The sequence below is a fragment of the Balaenoptera borealis genome (assembly GCF_965194805.1).
Source record: "Balaenoptera borealis genome assembly, chromosome: X".
Lineage (NCBI taxonomy): Eukaryota > Metazoa > Chordata > Mammalia > Artiodactyla > Balaenopteridae > Balaenoptera > Balaenoptera borealis.
Window position 1 is genome coordinate 2,104,808 of NC_138881.1, and position 18,558 is coordinate 2,123,365.

General features: G+C 49.5%; 1 protein-coding gene across 7 annotated transcripts in view; it reads left to right on the forward strand.

The window, feature by feature from the left end:
- Positions 1-17,293, forward strand: part of XG (Xg glycoprotein (Xg blood group)) — a 38,562-nt gene extending 21,269 nt beyond the window's left edge. For 2 of the 7 annotated variants that reach the window (XM_082375940.1, XM_082375935.1), the window contains exons 6-10: positions 5,521-5,571; positions 8,508-8,549; positions 9,967-10,002; positions 12,245-12,361; positions 15,662-17,293. In XM_082375940.1, coding sequence (XP_082232066.1) covers positions 5,521-5,571; positions 8,508-8,549; positions 9,967-10,002; positions 12,245-12,361; positions 15,662-15,678 — 263 coding nt within the window. In that variant the 3' untranslated portion in view covers positions 15,679-17,293. Of the gene's footprint in view, positions 1-5,520; positions 5,572-8,507; positions 8,550-9,966; positions 10,003-12,216; positions 12,362-15,661 lie in introns of all 7 variants that reach the window. The other 5 variants (XM_082375934.1, XM_082375936.1, XM_082375937.1 and 2 more) reach the window with 3 other exon arrangements.
- Positions 17,294-18,558: the final 1,265 nt, after the last annotated feature.

Genomic DNA, 18,558 nt, shown 5'->3' on the forward strand with positions numbered 1-18,558 from the left:
GTCTTGACCACTGGATCACCAGGGAAGTCCTGAGACACGCCTTTAAGGGAAATAGATCCCTTGAGCTCTCCAGAGGCTTCATCTGATCTTGTTGAAGACGCTGCCCTGTCTTTTGCTTCACACCTGTGCTGGGTGGCAGGACACACAAGGGACACCCCTTCCTTGGGGTTCCCCACGGCTCTGGGAAGGCTTCGCCGAGGGGGTGATCCTTGCTGAGAGAAGGCAGAAGGACCCCTGCCTGCCTTCTGCATCTGACACTTTTCATAACTCCCAGCAGCACGATTTATACCCTGGAGGGAGGGCTGCGTCTCCGCGTGGGTTTCTTGGAGACGGACCGAGTCACTTCTGCAGGGAGCAGGCAGGGAGAGGAAGAGCCATTAGGGGTCTCACACATCATGAGACAATCCCCTTGGATCTCATGGTGGCCCCAAGTAGCAGGGCCTTCAACAAGTTTCCGGAGGCCAGAGGGGCATTTGACGTCTGAGCAGGAAGGAAAGGAGATCTGGGGACGCCAGGCTCCCAAAGCGGGGATGGTGGGTTACGGTGGTGCCAGCTTTTGCTGGGTGGACCCTCAGGGCAATAGGACCGTCTTCTCTCACGAGTGCATCTTTGGGGGCCATCTCTTTGGCTTCTGGAGAGGAAACACATAGATTTCATGCATCCAGCAGCACGTACAGCCCCAAATGCTCCCACCCCCCCCGCCCCGGCCCCAGCCCGGGGTCGAGGGGCTTCCCCTGTTTTCCTTTCCGTCCGCATCTTGCAACTTTGCACTTGGCTGTGGGCATCTGGAGAGTATTAGCAAATGGCACAGCTCAGACCTGAGGGCTGGGATCCCCCCGTGTTTGCAGGATATGGGTGGGTGGAGTGAGGCAGGGGGCGGGAGGCAGGGGGCCCGGGGCGGCGGCTTGTGACCCGCAGGAGCTCACAGAGTGCACAGCTTCCTGTCTGGCACGGCCATCGTCCGTCTTGGGCTCTGCTGTCTCCTGACGCCCCCATGGCACCCGGATCTCCCACAGGTCGGCTTATACCCAGCAGCCAGACTCGCCCCAAACCCCTGAAAGCCCTGAGGTTTATTCTGATTCCGAAACACAGACCTGTCTCTGTGACCCGACCGCGGTGGGCAGCCCAGGCTGTGATCGCCATGCCCGTCCCCAGACTTCACCTAGAAGCATCCCCAGAAAAGGGTCTGAACGGCTGCTGCTTAGAAGAGCTTAAGAAACGGCAGTGACTAAGCCCACAGATGAGCTCTGCCGACGCTTTGCATGTTAAATCTGATTGCATTTTGACAAAGTTAAAAAATCTGCTCAGGACAGGAGCAAGTTCAGTAAGAAGGAGGCCAGGAATATTCTGGAGGACCACAGGGATCGTGTCTGGGTTTCTCCAACGGGCAACCTCGCGGTCTGTCCCGTGTGTGTTTTCCAAAACCACCCCAGCGATTAATTCGATTTTGGTGTCATCTACCTGGAGTTAGCCTTCGACCCCGCAGGTTAAGAGCTCGGTCCTACAGGACTGTCCCCACTGCAGACAACAGTCCCAAGTCCCAGCTCGTCACCTGTGACTCTGACCCACTGGCTATAGATTGGAGATTCCCACGACCCCGCCTCGGGTTCGGTTACTTTGTTAAAATAGCTCACAGAACTCAGAGAAATACTTAACGTTTCTGACTGACATTTACCAGTTTATTTTAAGTGTGGACAAAAAAGTAATCAGTCGATCTCAGAAAGACATGGAAAATTTTATTCGAGCCAGATTTGAGGATTAAAACCCAGGTAGAGCATCTCAGAAAAGTCTGAGAACTGTTCCGCCCCGTTTAGAAGTCAAGGCCCACTTCTACAAGTTTTTTGAGACAGAGGGCTGGCCATCACAGCATGTACTAGTGACAGTTTACACAACCCAGGTCTAAGCATCATTGTGGTCCCTTACAAGATGGAGAAGGAAGGTTACCTTGTTAGGAGTCGTCTTGTGGATGCTGGGAGAACGCTGCTGTTTATGGCTGAGCAGATATTCCTGCTGATGGGGGAGGTCCGACCAATGCCTAAGGCAGGTACACCATGCACAGCGGGGCGGGCGGGGGGAAGGGAGGAGGCCAAAGGGAAGAGAAAATTTCTTATGTTTAAATTTTTCTCTCCCTGCCATAGAACCTGAATTTTATTTCACATAAAGGATATGATAAACGACTCAGATGAACAGCCAGATGAAGAGACACAGGGCGAGGGGGTCCCAAGTGTAGGAGCTTCTGGAGTTGGGGTGCATTGCCTTCCACCGTGTAGATAAATTCACTCATTCAGAAGCTCTCCGAACCCTGTCTCCCGGGTTTTTACGAAGGCTCTGTCCTGTGAGCCTGACTGATGAACTCCTCGGCCACCGCACGGGGGTGAGGCTGGAAGTCCCAACCCTCCAATCACCGGTTGGTTGCCCCGGCGACCAGCATCCTCCAGGGCTTTCCAAAAGTCACCTCGTTAACATAAACTCAGGTGTGGTTTGAAGGGGCTTGTTCTGAATAACAAAAGACACCTTTATCTCTTTTGTCACTTCACAAAAGACCCCTTTATCATTCCTATCATTTAGGAAATTCCAAAGGGCTCTGTGTTTGGATTAGGGAGGAAAACCAAATATGTATATTTCTGATTAAAATCTCAGTGCGGCCGTCTGCATCCTCTTTGTAAATCTTGCTTGAGGCTAGGGGGGTGGAAGTAGCAGGTTGGGGTCCCCGGAGAAGGGCCCGCAGGCGGGAGTTTGCTGTCGTCTGTAGCTACCACCCCGCTCTTCCCGAGGCAGGCCTGGACGGGGAGGCCGCGGGGCGGGGAGAGGGGACAGAGCCTGGAGCTGGGCCCCACGCTCCCGGCTGGGACATCAAGGCCGTCCCGGGACTGGGGGCAAGCCCCGGGGGGTCCGCCGTGTGGGCTGTACAGCGGGGCCGCAGTAGGCCGCCCAGGTGGGCGCGAGGGGCAGGATAGCGTCCTCGGCAGGTTTGTAGCAGCCCCCCCGACGGGCGCCTTCTGAGGACGGCAGCTTAGCTTGCGCTGAGGACTCGGAAAGCATTTCCTTGAGCGCTTGCTATGGGCCGAGCCTGGTTCTGGGCACCAAACGGACTGTGCCAGCCACGCAGCAAGGCGGGCGGGGGAGCGAATGGACGGTACGGAAGCAGGGGCCCCATCCAGGGGAAGGCAGACCTGGGGGGTCCGAGGGATGAAGAGCCGGGCCTCTTTCCCCCCCAGGCCGTGTTCCCTCTAAGCTCTGCAGTCGGAGGGGGTCTGTCTCAGCGGCGGCCCTTCCCAGGCTGCCGGGTCCCCGCACACCGCCCGCAGGCAGGGACCCCGGCCGCCAGGACCTCTGGCGTTTGGCCCCAGTGCCCCCCGTGCCCCCCTCACGCTCACAGGCCTGGGTGTGCAGAGGGTTCCCCGGAGGGCGGGCTGCGAGGGCCCTGCGCTCTGTCCACAGGGTCCCTGAGCGACAGGGACCTAGATGCCGGCTGCCACCCGCCCAGGCCCGGGCCGTCCGCGGGTACGCGCTGGCTTCTGTGATCTGTGACCCCCCCGTGGAAGGTGGCGCGCGGGCCCTCCCCTCCAACCCCGCATCGCGGCGGGTCCCTGCGTCTGTCCGCTCCGGGGCCTTGCGAGGTGGACCAAACTGGCCACGGCACAGGTGCCCTTCAGAAGCGGGGATCGTCTCCATATGAACGTGTGTGTGTGTGTGTACATGTGCCTTTGTACGTACATTCCTTTACACACGTGCTTACATACGTGCCTCCGTATGCGTGTGTCTGCAGTCCTATCTTTATACAGATGTTGTGTCTATACGTGCCTTTATAGATGCATGTCTCTCTCTATGTATCTCTCCTAAAATGTATTTTTGTTGTGATACAATCGACACATAACATTTTGTAAGTGTAAGGGGTACAGTGTGATGATTCGATGCACTTATACATTGCGGTGTGATCACCACTGTCGCCTCAGCTAACACCTCTGTCCTGTTACATAATTACCGTTTCTTTTATTTGTGACGGGAACAAAGATCTAGTCTCCTCTATACATCTTTTTTTTTTTTCTCTATACATCTTTATAGTTGTGTATATATACCTTTCTACACATATCCTTATATAAGTATGTATATGTATATTTATGTGTGTGTTTATATATATACACACAGATATCTCTCCCTCTCTCTCTCTATATATATAGGTATCTTGATATATATGTACCTTTATATATGTGTATATACCTATGTATATATGTACCTTTATGTGTTTACACACATATACATCCTTATAGATACATACCTTTATGTGTATGTGTATGTTTCTATACATATCTTTATATTTATATACTTGTACCTGCATACACACTTCCTGTATGTTTGTGTTTATATATTAATATGTGTTTTTATACACTTTTATAAAATTTAAAAAACACGAGAAAAATTTTATGAAATTATGTTTGTATATACCTTTTTTTATGTATGTATATGTGTGTGTATAGCTTCATATGTGTACGTATGTATGTATCTTTATGTATGTATAGATACATCTTTATATGTGTACATATATCTTTATATATGTATACATTTATGAGTGTGTATAAATACCTTCATATGTGTACATATCTATATCTTTATATATGTATACATCTTTTTATGTTTATATGCCTTTCTATATATGCATATAAACTTCTCTCTGTATGTGTGTATGTATAGAACATTATATATGAATATATCTATATTGTGTATAGATATCTTTACACATACGTATATGTATATATGAAACTTTGAGTGTAAGGTTTTCTCTATAATTGAAGTGTGAGCGGCCGCATAGACTCTTTCCCGTATCAGTGAACGTGCAGGCCGTATGCACGTACAGGAGAGAGACGCACGCAGTGCCAGCCTCCGGAGGGTGACCTACGGGGCTTTGGTTTCCCAGTAGGCGATGTTTCTCGTGTCTTTCATGCTGTGATTTTCTTTGAGAAGAGTTCAGAGACTTGTCCCTGATACTTTCCCAGGGGCGTATTCCTCTTCTGGACAAGCACGTTGCATCCAGCCATCTTTTCCATGGTGTTTAAAGGCCATCGAGAAATAGCTTTGTCTTCAAGGTTATTACAGTAACAATCAGGGAAAATTAAAAGTGCCCAGTGTCTAACAAAGAACGTTTACGATCAGGATTGTCCGCCCGGTCTTCCTTCTCACTGAGGCGATTCTGTACCTGGGTCCCTGCAGGAGGGGGACAAGCCTGCATTAATTCGGAGCCCTGGTGGCGGGGAGGGCATGTGTGTGCTCTGAAGGCACAGAACTTTCTAAAGGGCTCTGTGCGGCGTGGGCTTTCCCACCCAGAAGACCTGACTTTGGCGGGCGGTGCGGGGACTCCTGTGGGCATCCCCTGGTGGCCCCTGCTTTGCCATCACGTGGGGCTGTCTTTGGGGTGAGTCTTGGGCCCGGCTTTGGTGCCATGGCCAACACCCCAGGTGGATACCTGTTGGAACCCAAACTCCACGTCCAGAATGTTCCTCAAATCCATCTCCTCTCCTGCAGGAGGCGGTGGCAGCTGCCCCCCCAGTCATGACGGCCACGGAAGCACGCACGGTGCGTCCAGCACCAGGGCCCGCGTGGGTGGTGAGGCTAGGCTGGCGTTTCCGGGGCTCCCGTGGGTGGTGAGGCTAGGCTGGCGTTTCCGGGGCTCCCGTGGGTGGTGAGGCTAGGCTGGCCTTTTCGGGGCTCCCGTGGGTGGTGAGGCTAGGCTGGCGTTTCCGGGGCCCGCGTGGGTGGTGAGGCTAGGCTGGCGTTTCCGGGGCTCCCGTGGGTGGTGAGGCTAGGCTGGCGTTTCCGGGGCCCGCGTGGGTGGTGAGGCTAGGCTGGCGTTTCCGGGGCTCCCGTGGGTGGTGAGGCTAGGCTGGCGTTTCCGGGGCTCCCGTGGGTGGTGAGGCTAGGCTGGCGTTTCCGGGGCCCGCGTGCCTTCCTCCTGGGGTCCTGGGTGCTGGAAGCCTCTGTGCTGGCGTTGGTCCTCTGAGCCCTTTCTGCTGACCCTCTGCTGGGCCTCGTCCTGCCCTCCAGGTGCTGCCCCACGCACCTTTGTCCAGGTAAAAAGACACAGAACAACAGGCCACAAGCGTCGTCAGGGCCAGAACAGCCGATGAATTGGAGATTCTTTCTGGGGACACCAAGAACGAAAGGAACGTTCCACAGGAGCGATAAACGGGGTTCTTGTCTACATCAGCTTTTCTCAAAGTGGCGGGTGGATCTTGGAATCTTCAGATGGTCTCTGGTTCTGTAAGGGAAGACTGGGGGCAAGATGTCACAGCCGGGAAAACAAAATGCTTTGGATTCACGTTTCTAAACTGAGATAGAATTGACATAAAATACTCTTATTAGTTTCAGGTATACAACATAGTAATTCGATATTTGTATCTATTGCGAAATGATCACCACAATATGTCTGGTTAACATGCATTACCAGAGCTCCAATTTTGTTTCTTGTGATGAGAACTTTTAAGATCTGCTGTCTTAGCAACTTTCAAATATGCAACACGATATTATTTTTTTTAATTAATTCATTTATTTATTTGTTTTCGGCTGCATCGGGTCTTCGTTGCTGCACGCGGGCTTTCTCTAGTTGCCGCGAGCGGGGGCTACTCTTCGTTGTGGTGCGTGGGCTTCTCATTGCGGTGGCTTCTCTTGTTGCTGAGCACAGGCTCTAGGTGCACGGGCTTCAGTAGCTGTGGCTCATGGGCTCAGTAGTTGTGGCTCGTGGGCTCTAGAGCACAGGCTCAGTAGTTGTGGCTCACGGGCTTAGCTGCTCTGCAGCATGTGGGATCTTCCCGGACCAGGGCTCGAACCCGTGTCCCCTGCCTTGGCAGGCAGGTTCTTAACCACTGCGTCACCAGGGAAGTCCCACAATACGATATTATTAACTGTAGTCACTATGCTGGGCATTACATCCTCAGGACTTAATTATTTTCTAACTGGAAGTTTGTACCTTCTGACCCCCTTCGCCCTCAAATCAATCTATAGATTGATTGAAAGCATCATTGTTTTCTGTGTTTGCCATGTGTGAAGGGTTTTGAGCATCTTCAATGAGTTGACCAACTATCTTTTTGGTTGAAACTCCTATTTGTTTCACAAATAGGGGCCACAGCGGAGGTTGGGGGGCTGCCAGGCTGATTTCCACATCAGGCTCTTGGAAAGACCACCTGCTTCTGTACACGTCTGCACCCCTGTTCTCTTGGCTCCCAGCTGGGTGAGGCTGTGAGTCACCTCTGAGCTTAGCACCAGGGCTTGGGTCATTCAGGGCAGGAAGTCACTCAGCTTCTCCCTGCAGGTGGCAACACGTATTTGGGGTGACCTTTCCTTGTGAAGAATGCAGAAGGGCCGGGGCTGACCTTGTGCAGCGGGGAAGGGTTTGCCCAATGACGGGGTCCCCTCCTCGAAAAGTGGAGAAAACATTTTACTCATCAGCCCTTTTTAAGGGCTGGCTTTCAATGGCCGGTTTCTCTAATACCCACCGTATGAGTGAGCCCCGGCGGCCGTAGCCAAATATCCCAGACAGAGCAGCTTAAACAGCAGACGTGTATCTCCCCGTCCTGGAGGCTGGAATGTGAGATCCAGGTGTGGGTAGGGCTGGTCCCTCCTGAGGCCTCTCTCCTGGGCGTGTAGACGGACGTCTCCTCCCTGTGTCCTCACAGGGTCGTCCCTCTGTGTGTGTCTGTGTCCAGATCGCCTCTTCTTTTAAGGACACCAGTCCTATGGGATCAGGACCCCCCTCATGACCCCATTTTACTTTAATCATCTCCTTAAAGACCCCCATCTCCAAATCCAGCGGCATCCTGAGGTTTTCGGGATCAGGACGTCAACATATTAATTTTACGGGGACACACTTCAGGCCATCACAGCTTGTGTCCACTTGGAAGAGGCCTTTATTAAATGACCTCTCAATATTTAAATCGTACCCACATAGACGATTTCGCTTCAAAATGAACCACCTTCGCACCCAGCATTTTGTTTTCATCTCAAATCTGTCCTTAAAAGTTGCTCTCCGGGGACTTCCCTGGCGGTCCAGCGGTTAGGACTCCGTGCTCCCAGCACAGGGGGCGCAGGTTCAATCCCTGCTCGGGGAGCTAAGATCCCGCAAGTGGTCAAAAAAGAAAATGCTGTCCGGACACAAGAAGGTGTAGGGAAATCTCCTTTATTTCTTACTAGCTGAGGTGACTTTGTTGTCTGTGTTTCTGTGGGAGGCGCTTCCCTGGCCTCGGGGGCTGCGGTTTTCCCTGGTTGGCCCGGGAAGCGGGTTCGGACCTGCTGTTAGCAGACCCGCTGGATTTGCAGGGCGAGCCCAGCCCTGTCGCTGTGTGCCCAGGGGCTGCCCTGGGGTGACCGTGTCCCTGCCATTGGCTTGGGGAGAAGCAGGTGGGGTCTTTGCCGGATGTCACAGCCTCTGCTTCGGGATCTTGGCTTTCTCGTCGGCGCTTCCTTTGGAGATGTCGCCGGCATTTCCTTCCTCTTCACATGGCCTTTCTGTCCTGCAGGAGGAGGGCGCTACAGACCCAGCGACCACGGGAGTAATTATGGTAAAGGAGTTCTTCCTTAAAAGCTGCATGAGGAGAAATTCTCCTCCTGGAGAGCTAAACCCCGTGTGGGCGCCGCTGGGCAGCGTGTCCTGTGGGTCCTGCATGGAAGCGCCCTGACCACCTGGCTTGCTAATCTGTGTCCTCACCGGTCACCAAACCTGCGGAGGGCTTTGCCTGGGCTGCACACTGAAATCCTTTCAAGAATCGGAGGCCTGCTTACACGTGTTACTGTGCTTGCACGTGTGTGTATGCACATGTGCGTGCCCGTGCATGCATGTGCATGTGCACGTGGCTGGGCGCGCACATGGGTTCCTGTGTTTATACATGTGGACATATGTTCCCATGTGCACGTGTGCACCTGTGTGTTGTGTCCATGCATGCATGCGTGTGCATTATGTGCAGGTACGTAAGGGTGGATGCATGCATGTGTATACGTGAGTGTGGCTCTTGTGTGTTCACGTGTACACATGTGGACGTGTACCATGCACATCTGTGTGGAGACATGCATATATGTGTGTGCCCACGTCCACACGGGCACAATGCATGTGACGCCTGCGTGCATGGCTGCATGTGTGTATGTGTGTGCTGGGTGCCTATGTGTGTATGCGTGTGTGCACATATATACACGTGGACACGTGCTTGTGTGTCACACGTGTGTGCATCCGTGAGTATGTGTGCTCGTGTGTCGCACGCGTGTGCATCCGTATGTGTGCTCGTGTGTCGCACGTGTGTGCATCTGTATGTGTGCTCGTGTGTCGCACGCGTGTGCATCCGTGAGTATGTGCACTCGTGTGTCGCACGTGTGTGCATCCGCGAGTGTGTGCGCTCGTGTGTCCCACGTGTGTGCATCCGCGAGTGTGTGCGCTCGTGTGTCCCACATGTGTGCATCGGCGAGTATGTGAGCTTGTGTGTCACACGCGTGTGCATCCGTGTGTATGTGCGCTTGTGTGTCGCACGTGTGTGCATCCGCGAGTGTGTGCACTCGTGTGTCCCACGTGTGTGCAGCCGCGAGTGTGTGCGCTCGTGTGTCCCACGTGTGTGCATCCGCGAGTATGTGCGCTCGTGTGTCCCACGTGTGTGCATCCGTGAGTATGTGTGCCTGTGTGTGCATGTGTATATTTGGGGGGGTGTGCTGCATGTGTGTGCACATATGTGTGGTATTCCCTGAGCCATGAGCTGAGAGCCACGCCCCCTCCACCTCCATTGGTCCCGCTCCCCGCTTAGCTGCAACACCTGCATCTCCCCTTCCTAGCTGTCTGTCCCCACCTACCCGCCGGGAGGTCAGCTCCGTGAGTGCAGAGGTTTGGTCTGCTCTGCTCGTGGCCACGTCCCTACCATCTTCATGGCGCTGGCAGCAGAAGACAGCTCGACCAGCTCTTCCGAATAAATGAATGACCATGTGCTTGTCCCCTTCCAGGTGGAGATGACTATCCCTCATACGGCAACCCACAAGGTAACACACAGGGGCGGGGCACCCCACCTTTCCCAGGAGCGAGCTCTCCACGTCACTGTGGGATGAGGTGGGGTAGACGTGTAATTATTTCAACTTGAGGGTGTTCAGGGAGCACCTACGGTTCCCATGCTCGTCTGGAAGCTCCTGAACACACATGTCTGTCCTTCAGGGAGGGGTCCATCCTGTGGGGGTCAGAGAAGGAGGGCGAAGACTGTCCTCAGGCTGGAAGATGCCTCGGAGCTCTGAGAGCAGGGCTGGGGTTCGTGGACCTGCTGCTGGGCCACCAATGGTGTCCCTTTCATTGACCACTACTGACCGGAAGCCAAAAAGGAGAGGAGAGAGGAAGTCGTGGCATTCAGCCATGGAGAACCCCCAGAGGGCACTGCCAGCCCCATCACAGGTCCAGCAGTGCAGGCTGGAGTCCGGATGGTGGGCTTTTGTTGTGTGTCACTGGGAGGATGGGGTCCCGCCTCTTGGTGATCTGGCATTTAGGCAGAGGGTGACAGTGAATCCGCCCAGCCGACCCCATGGCTTTGGGAGGAAGAAAGGTATTGAGGTGCCTTTCCAAACTTAAGACCCCGTCCCCATGCGGAGTCTCAGTACTGCTATTTGCCGGGTGTATGGACGTTCTGGGAAAGTCCACGGATGCTTTTCTTCTCGTGCACAGGAGGTGGGGCAGGAGGGGTGCATGTCAGGGCAGGAATCCAGGTCTGACACATGGTTTGATGGGGTCCACGGCAGGACAGAGGGACGCATCCTAGGCTGGGGCAGAACGGAGGTGGGTAAGGATGCTCCTTGAGGGGACCATCTCCAAGGCCGGGTCTAAAGGACGGGTGAGAGGCAACCAGGACGGGAGAGGTAGGTGCTGTGCTAGGTCGGGCTGGGTACACCCCTGGGAACAACAGTAGTTTATGGGGCCAGGGTGTGGAGTGTGATGGGCAGGGGACAACACTGGTGACTGGCCAGGCGACCCCATGGGCACGTCTGCACTTTGTACATGCTTCACGGGAAAAAGCCTGCCCCTATTCATACCTATGTGATGCATGGATCAGAGTGCCAGCGAAGGTCAGGGAGATCAGTGTTAAGACCCACCTAGTTCCCAGACTAAAGGGGATGTTGTAGAGACAGTGGACGTGGAGATAAGAGGTCAGCCTGCAGGACCATTTGGTAGTCACCATGGATATCACGTGGTTGATTTGTATGGGGATGGCAGAGAGGAAAGAGGTGTATCAGTTAGCAGTGCTATGTAACAAAAGAGCCCCAAACATAGTGATTTTAAACAACCACCTTTGATTATGATTATGTGAGTCGCAATTGGGCTAAAACCAGCCCACATCCGTCCAAGGGGCCAGGCCAGGCTGGGCCACAGGGCAGCCAGACATGGTACCAGAGAATAAAGAGAAGCATGACCAGGATAAGAAGCATCACAGCTTCATGGCTGCCGGTTCTATTGGCTGAAGACCCAATTCTGAGGATGATGACCTGGACCATCCCCCCCCCTTCCCATGCCACCTAGTCACATGGTAGAGGGTGTGGACGTGGGGTGGGGAGCCCTGGAGAGCAGGGTCCAGCAGGGGACAGCGTGAGACAGCAGCACGAAGGAGGGATAGATCCCTGGGTGCCGTGGTAACGCTCTTCCAAGCGTCACGGGAACCACATCCACGGCGTGGCCATTCATCCGTCACCTACGACACGCCGGGCACTTGCCTGGATCTGATGTAGGACATGGGTGGTTATTTTAGATGGAAGCAACAATTTGTTCTTCTGGGGACGTGTTGATTTTTGTCACATCAAGGTTCCATACCTTGGATTTTGTGCAGGAAAACCTAAGCTTCCCTTAAAGCATTGATGTTTGCTATATGGTTGTGTTCAGAGCCCCAGCATGATTTGAGCATCGGGCTATCAGGGCACTTTTTGGTTAAAAAAATTTTTTTGCATGAGTAAACATTCTATGTCCCCAAAGCTACAGATTCATCCAAATTCACAAATACATGAAAAAACATATCAAGCCTATCTTCTGCCCAAAACTGTTGGATGCCCCAGTTCTATAAGACTGGTTGGTAAGCTCCCCTCGGGTGAAAGCAGAATCACTTCCTCGGGCTTCTTGTGTGAATTCCATCATTTCCCCGTGAATAGGAGGGTGGGGAGGGCCAGGGATGTGATTGCAGAGTTATTTACAATCAGCGGTGTTCCCGCTGGCTGTGTTTTTCTTAGACCATCTTGCTTTTCTGGATTCCCGCAGGCAACAGGATAGCAAAAATAGTGTCTCCTATCGTGTGTGGGTTGCTGGTGACCCTGGCGGGGGCAACGGCCAGCTATTTCCAGTACAACAGGAGGAAGAATTGTTGCAGGGCAAATGGCAAGTTTCCCTCCCAATTTTACCTTCCCTAAGTGTAAAGCCTGATAAATGTATGAATAAATGTAACAAAACAGAAGCAGACTCACAGATACAGAGAACAAACTAGTGGTTCCCAGTGGGGAGAGGGAAGCCGGAAGCAGGGAGGGGCAAGATGGGGCAAAGGGATTAAGAGGACCAAGCTGCTGTGTATAAAATAAATAAGCAACAAGGATATGTTGTATAGCACAGGGAATGGAGCCAATATTTTATGATAACTTTAATGGAATACAATCTATAAAAATGTTGAATCGCTATGTTGCATGCATGAAACTAATACAATATTGTACATCGACTATACTTCACTTAAAAAATTATTTTAATAAAATAACAGCCAAAACAACTTACGTCCAATAGACACACTGGCACATCTTCACACGAATCATATGTATCTAGGAAATTTGTTCTTAAAATGAAAAATGTTTCATTTTATTTAGAATTTATTACTTTTCAAAAAGTCTTTAAAGTAGTTTTGCTTTGTTTTTTTTAATATAGGCCTTGAGAGCTGATCTGAAGCCACACCTAAATGATGGCTTTTAAGATCTCTTCTTGTTATACATTTTTTTGAAGCATATTTGCTGTACAATATTATATGTTACAGGTGTACAATATAGTGTTTCACAAGTTTTAAGGGTTATACTGCATTTACAGGCATTACAGAATATTGGCTATATTATGTTACAAAATTCTTTGACAAATATATGTTAGTTAATTTATTTAACTTATGATGAAAGGCTAAATCCTCTTGAATACTATCTATCAAAAAAGTTCATGCAAAATACACACTTTGATTTCGTGAGGAAAAGGCTTTCTGTCTGCTTTTGTTTAATAAGGCAGTAGGTCTAAAAATATGGCACATAGAGTTGAAAGCAGTCACCCGCGATGTATCTGTGTGAGCTGTGTTCAAGTGTCACACTCAATAAATGATAGCATATTCTGAATTAAAAAATAATTTCTGGGGTCCTTCGCTGGTAATGTTATTTCTGATAAAGTCCAATATAGACCCCCTTGCATAATGAAGGGATTTTAAAGCTGGGACTTTATTACGGACACACGGGGGACCTGAGAGTTGCTTTTGAAAAGATGCTTACACTTTTATTAATTTTTTAAGGTTTTCTCACCTGTAAGATTTGGTTTTACTGCCACAGACCTTACATAAGTAACTTGCTTTTGTTTTCAGTGAACTTTCAATCACAAGGGAGTCGGGAAAGATATTTGGGTGGAGTCTGCAGTTTTTGGACCCTTCTCCCAAAAGAGAACCACAGAAGGACTAAATTGCAAACCTTTCTGTCGAAAGGTGCACAGACTCCAGGGAAATGGGATGGGGCCAGGGCTGGGGGCGTGCTGGGACTTTCTGCTTCACCTTTGGGTCCAGGCTTCCTGGTTTGAAGAATTACAAGCCCGGGTGGGTAGCCGTCCTTGGGAGCAGAGATCCTGTCTGCTGATCATGAATGCCCTAAAGACATAGCTAAAGGGAAGATGGGCGGGGGTGGGGTGGGGTGGGGTGGGGGTGGAGAGAGGGATGCTTTATTGCAGAAACAACAGCTCAGATGTTAACTCGGGGTCTCTCAAGGTTTGGTCCTGAGACCAGCCATGTCTGAATCTGTCTGTGTTTTGCCAGGGGGCCTCCACCTCCAGGAAGGAAGCTATGAAACAGAAGCCTATTCCGGGAGTACTTTTTTAAGGATTTGGGCGACTTCAAAATCCCAAAACCTACCCTTGGCCTCCCTCTGCTGGTGGATGGGTGGTACTGAGCAACCCCCTGGCCGGGGCGAGCCTTGGTGTACATAACCCCTGACCCTGAAAGTTTGGGGGGCAGGGGGGAAACAGTTTATGAAGAACAACGTTACTTTCTGGGCAACATGCCTTATCATTACAGAGACACTGTGTGTTAATTTCACTTGCATCTTTGGCCAAACTCTGTAAGCACTTGTGACCCCAGGAGCTCAGGGCTGAAAGTGGGCAAGGAAAGTGAGGCATTATCTCAGGCACAAATGCAAGGGGGTGGAGGGAGCCCCAACAAGCGAAGTTACCAAGATAAATACTATCTTAGTGCCATATTTTAAAAAAAATAACAAACTGGCAAACTACAGCCTGCAGGCTTGTTGCCTGTTTATGTCAATAAAGTTTTACTACAACCAGAGGCAAGTGAGGCATCAGATACAAATGCAAGACTGGATCCCACGTTTATTTCACATTTTGATACTATGCTCACGTGGGCTTTTCTGGGCATTCATTATGATTTTTTTTAAAAAGCACTGCATTCAAGTATTACGACATATCCTGAGTTTTCTGGCACCGGCTACAACTTGGTGTCCACTCACCTCCTCCTATTTGAATTTCTGAAGCAGGGGCAGTTTTTGTTTTTTTTGGATCATGCCCTTCCCGTTTATCTGAGGCGGAAGCCCTTTTTGGTTAAAGCAGTGTCCTGTCTTGAAGTTCCCTCCTGCCTTTTTCGGGACTAGATAAAATACACGTCTAGCTGATTCACTTTGCTGTACAGTAGAGACTAACACAATATTATAAAGCAACTATACTCCAAAAAAAAAAACAATCTGTCTACTTCCTCAATTATACTTTAATGATAACTTCACCAGGTCCACGAAGGACCGAATTTGGCTGCCGTTCTGTGAAAGTTAGCGAGCTCAGAGAGTTAAGACATGCTGTGACATCATTCGGGCGCCCCTCCCACAGTGGGAAGGACTGATCCTTGCTGGGTGCAAAACCCGTAAACCGTCTAAGAAATATGGCAGGTTGACACTCCCTCTACGGTACGGTGCTGATGCCACCTGGCTGGCGGGCATCCCGGAGTAGGGCCAGGGATGCCCGCTCTCTCCCGAAGGAGGGCGGGCACGTACACCGGCCAGCTCCGCAGGGATTAGGAGCCGTGCATGACCCAGTCCTGGAGCGTGTGCATCTTGTAGAGACAGTAATGGGGATGGGGGCCTCTATGGGGGCGACAGATGTCTATTCGCTCAAGGGGACCGTGTGAACATCACACTTTGCCTTTATTTTGTCAAATGGAAGTAATAGTGACTCCCAGTTTAGAGGTTATGAAGACTAATTCGGCCGCATCCCCCAAAGGGGTTTCTACAAATATGAGTTGTCACCCAAAAGATAGAGTTACTCGATTCATTTAAAATGTTCGAAACCCTGAACAAACAGAAAGCAGTAAAAAAGATACCAGTGCTTTAAGATCAATCCATAGAGTTTTTTTCTTTTTTTCCTGGCTATGACATCTTGCAATCCAATCTTTCCTTACAGAACCAGAAAACATCTGAGGCCTTCAAAATCCACCCTTTGCTTTGAGAAAAGGTCCACCCAGACAAGAACTGCCTTCATCACTCCCGTGCAAAGTTCCTTTCCTTCTTGGCTTAAGCAGCTGCCCTGAAGGGTTTTCTCTCCTGCTTGCAATAGACGTGCTACCTAACGAAGAATTCCTAATTCCTCAGACACATCGATCATGATAAGGTAGACAGCTGGACCTTGGGTTGTAAAACGATTGCTTGATCTGTTGGTTCCATCGTGAATCCGGACAGAGGTTCCAGCTCTGGAATGAGCTCCAAAACTACCTCCTGGTGTGACCTCAGGCTATCGACATGGTCACAAAGCACAGGGGCAGCAGGATGGCACCGAGGTCTTGGGCGGGAATGCCATCGACTTCTAAAAGGTGGAGACAGACTGCTGTTTCGGTTTCCAACAAGCTGGGGTAAGAAGCTTGACTGATGCTGTAAGTTCCTTAGTTATGTCAGGATTCCAGACCCGTTCATCACCGCCCGTGAATCGGGAATGAGTGATTTCTGACACTAACGGCAGAATCTGAACATTATTTCAGCTCACAAAAGTACTGTCACCTGCAGAGGCTGAGGCTGGATTTGGGAAATTTAAGTGCAAAATCGCTGATGTGGAAACCGTCTCAGGGAAGTGATCATGGGGTGCTTTTTCCTGTGAAATAGTACAGTTTCTACATTTTTTTGGAGAACATGGGGTAGAAATAGAGATTTGCAGATGTTGAGGCTTTTCGTATTATTTTTGGTCTTTGATCCTCTGTGGGTACCAGTTCTTAAGGCGACGGCAGTGCTTTCCTTGATTTATACTTTTCTTTTTACTGGACTAGATAATCTTCTGTCCTCAAACATCTAAAACGTATACTAGCTGTTTGCTTCTATTTTAGTAATACTTTAGGGGAGAGGAAACAGGATGGTTTGGGCAGATTAGTATAGTTTGATTCAACTGAGATTAATGCTGATAGAATTTTAGAGTTTAAATATTAGAACCAAAGAGGAAGCCAGTCGCTAGAATCTGGATCTCATAAAGAGGACACATTAAAATTCCAAATATGCATGCTTTGTGCACACCTTTAAGGACTGAGAGCTAGGTCTCCGAAGAGAAGTTGAAAGCAGAAAGCATTTGAAAGAGCTTCGCCAAAATGGAAAGGAACTTAAAACTAAAGATCCTGATTAGATGTCTCAGAATTGCATGACTTCCGGCCTGGATTTACAAAGATTTGAACCATTTGAAGACAGCCTGTATTTCCTATTTTAATATGAATATCCTAGGACTTTTCCCAAATCTTGTTGAGCTTCCCCATAAGTGAGGATGCCTACTAAACATTTCCCATATATGAGTTTTAGTGGGAAGTTTAATTTAACTCTTGTTAAAAACTCTTGTTTAATTTAACTCTTGTTTAATTTAACTCCCATATATGAGTTTTAGTGGGGAGTTTAATTTAACTCTTGTTAAATCTGTGCGTCAGATTTACACACAGATGTACATAAATGGAACTTAAGCATTTTTAAAGGTAACTCCATCCATTTTCTGTAACTGTCATGGGCAACTTTTCATCATTTAAAATACATGTAAGAGAAAACTAAAATCGGCCTTGTTGGTTGTGTTCTCTTTTCTATATTTTGCACGTATAACCATGAGCCAGCGGTGAAAGGGTCAAAAAGTCACGAAGTTACGTAACTTTGCACGCATCCAGGAAATCCCTTTCTACTCCGTTGTGCATCCTTTGGGCGCATGGCCTTGGAGGCTTATGGCTGAGATGGTTGCCCCCCCAGCTCCGATGGACCCAGCAGTTGTTTGAGAACCAGAGGGGCATCTGTCACCTTCCAAAGGAAGAAATGGTCTCCTCAGTACCATGTGGAATAAGATGGATTATGAACACAAAGAAACATATAGTTAGAGAACAGCGGGATAAACGTCACCCCGATGACAAGAGGAAAATATGGTTAGTGTTCAATGTCGTTGAAATTAAAGTATGTGAATAATGATCTCTCGGGAAGTCTCTCTTTAAGGCATCACCAGGACCACCCGGAGGACATTTTTTCCAAGCTGAAAACAGGAGAAAAGTCACAATTAGCTGCAATCTCCAAGGTCTTGAAATAAGGAAATGAGAGCATTGTGGATAGTGTTCAAAGCAACACCTGCCTCCTGGGAGCACGGATGTGTCTGGTGCTCCGTGGATGGAGGTCCTCATGTTCCCATGTACACTTAAAAAGGACACCCTTAAGCCTCCTGCACTGCTGGTGGGAATGTAAGTTGGTGCAGCGACCATGGAGAACAATATGGAAGTTCCTTAAAAAACGAAAAATAGAACTACCATATGATCCAGCAATCCCACTCCTGGGCACATATCCAGAAAAGATGAAAACGCTAATTTGAAAAGATACCTGCACCCCAGTGTTCACTGAAGCACTATTTACGGTAGCCAAGATATGGAAGCAACCTAAATGTCCATCGACAGAGGAATGGATAAAGAAGATGTGGTACCTATATACAATGGAATATTACTCAGCCATAAAAAAAGAATGAAATAATGCCATTGGCAGCAACACGCATGGACCTAGAGATTATCATACTGAGTGAAGTAAGTCAGACAGAGAAAGGCAAATATCATATGATAGCACTTATATGTGGAATCTAAAAAAAGCAATACAAATGAACTTACTTACACAACAGAAATAGACTGACAGACATAGAAAACAAACTTATGGTTATCAAAGGGGAAAGGTGGCCGGGGGGATAAATTAGGATTTGGGGATTAACATACACACCATCTATATATAAAATAGATAATCAACAAGGACCTACTGTAGAGCATAGGGAATTCTACTCAATATCTTGTAATGACCTATAATGGAAAAGAATCTGAAAAA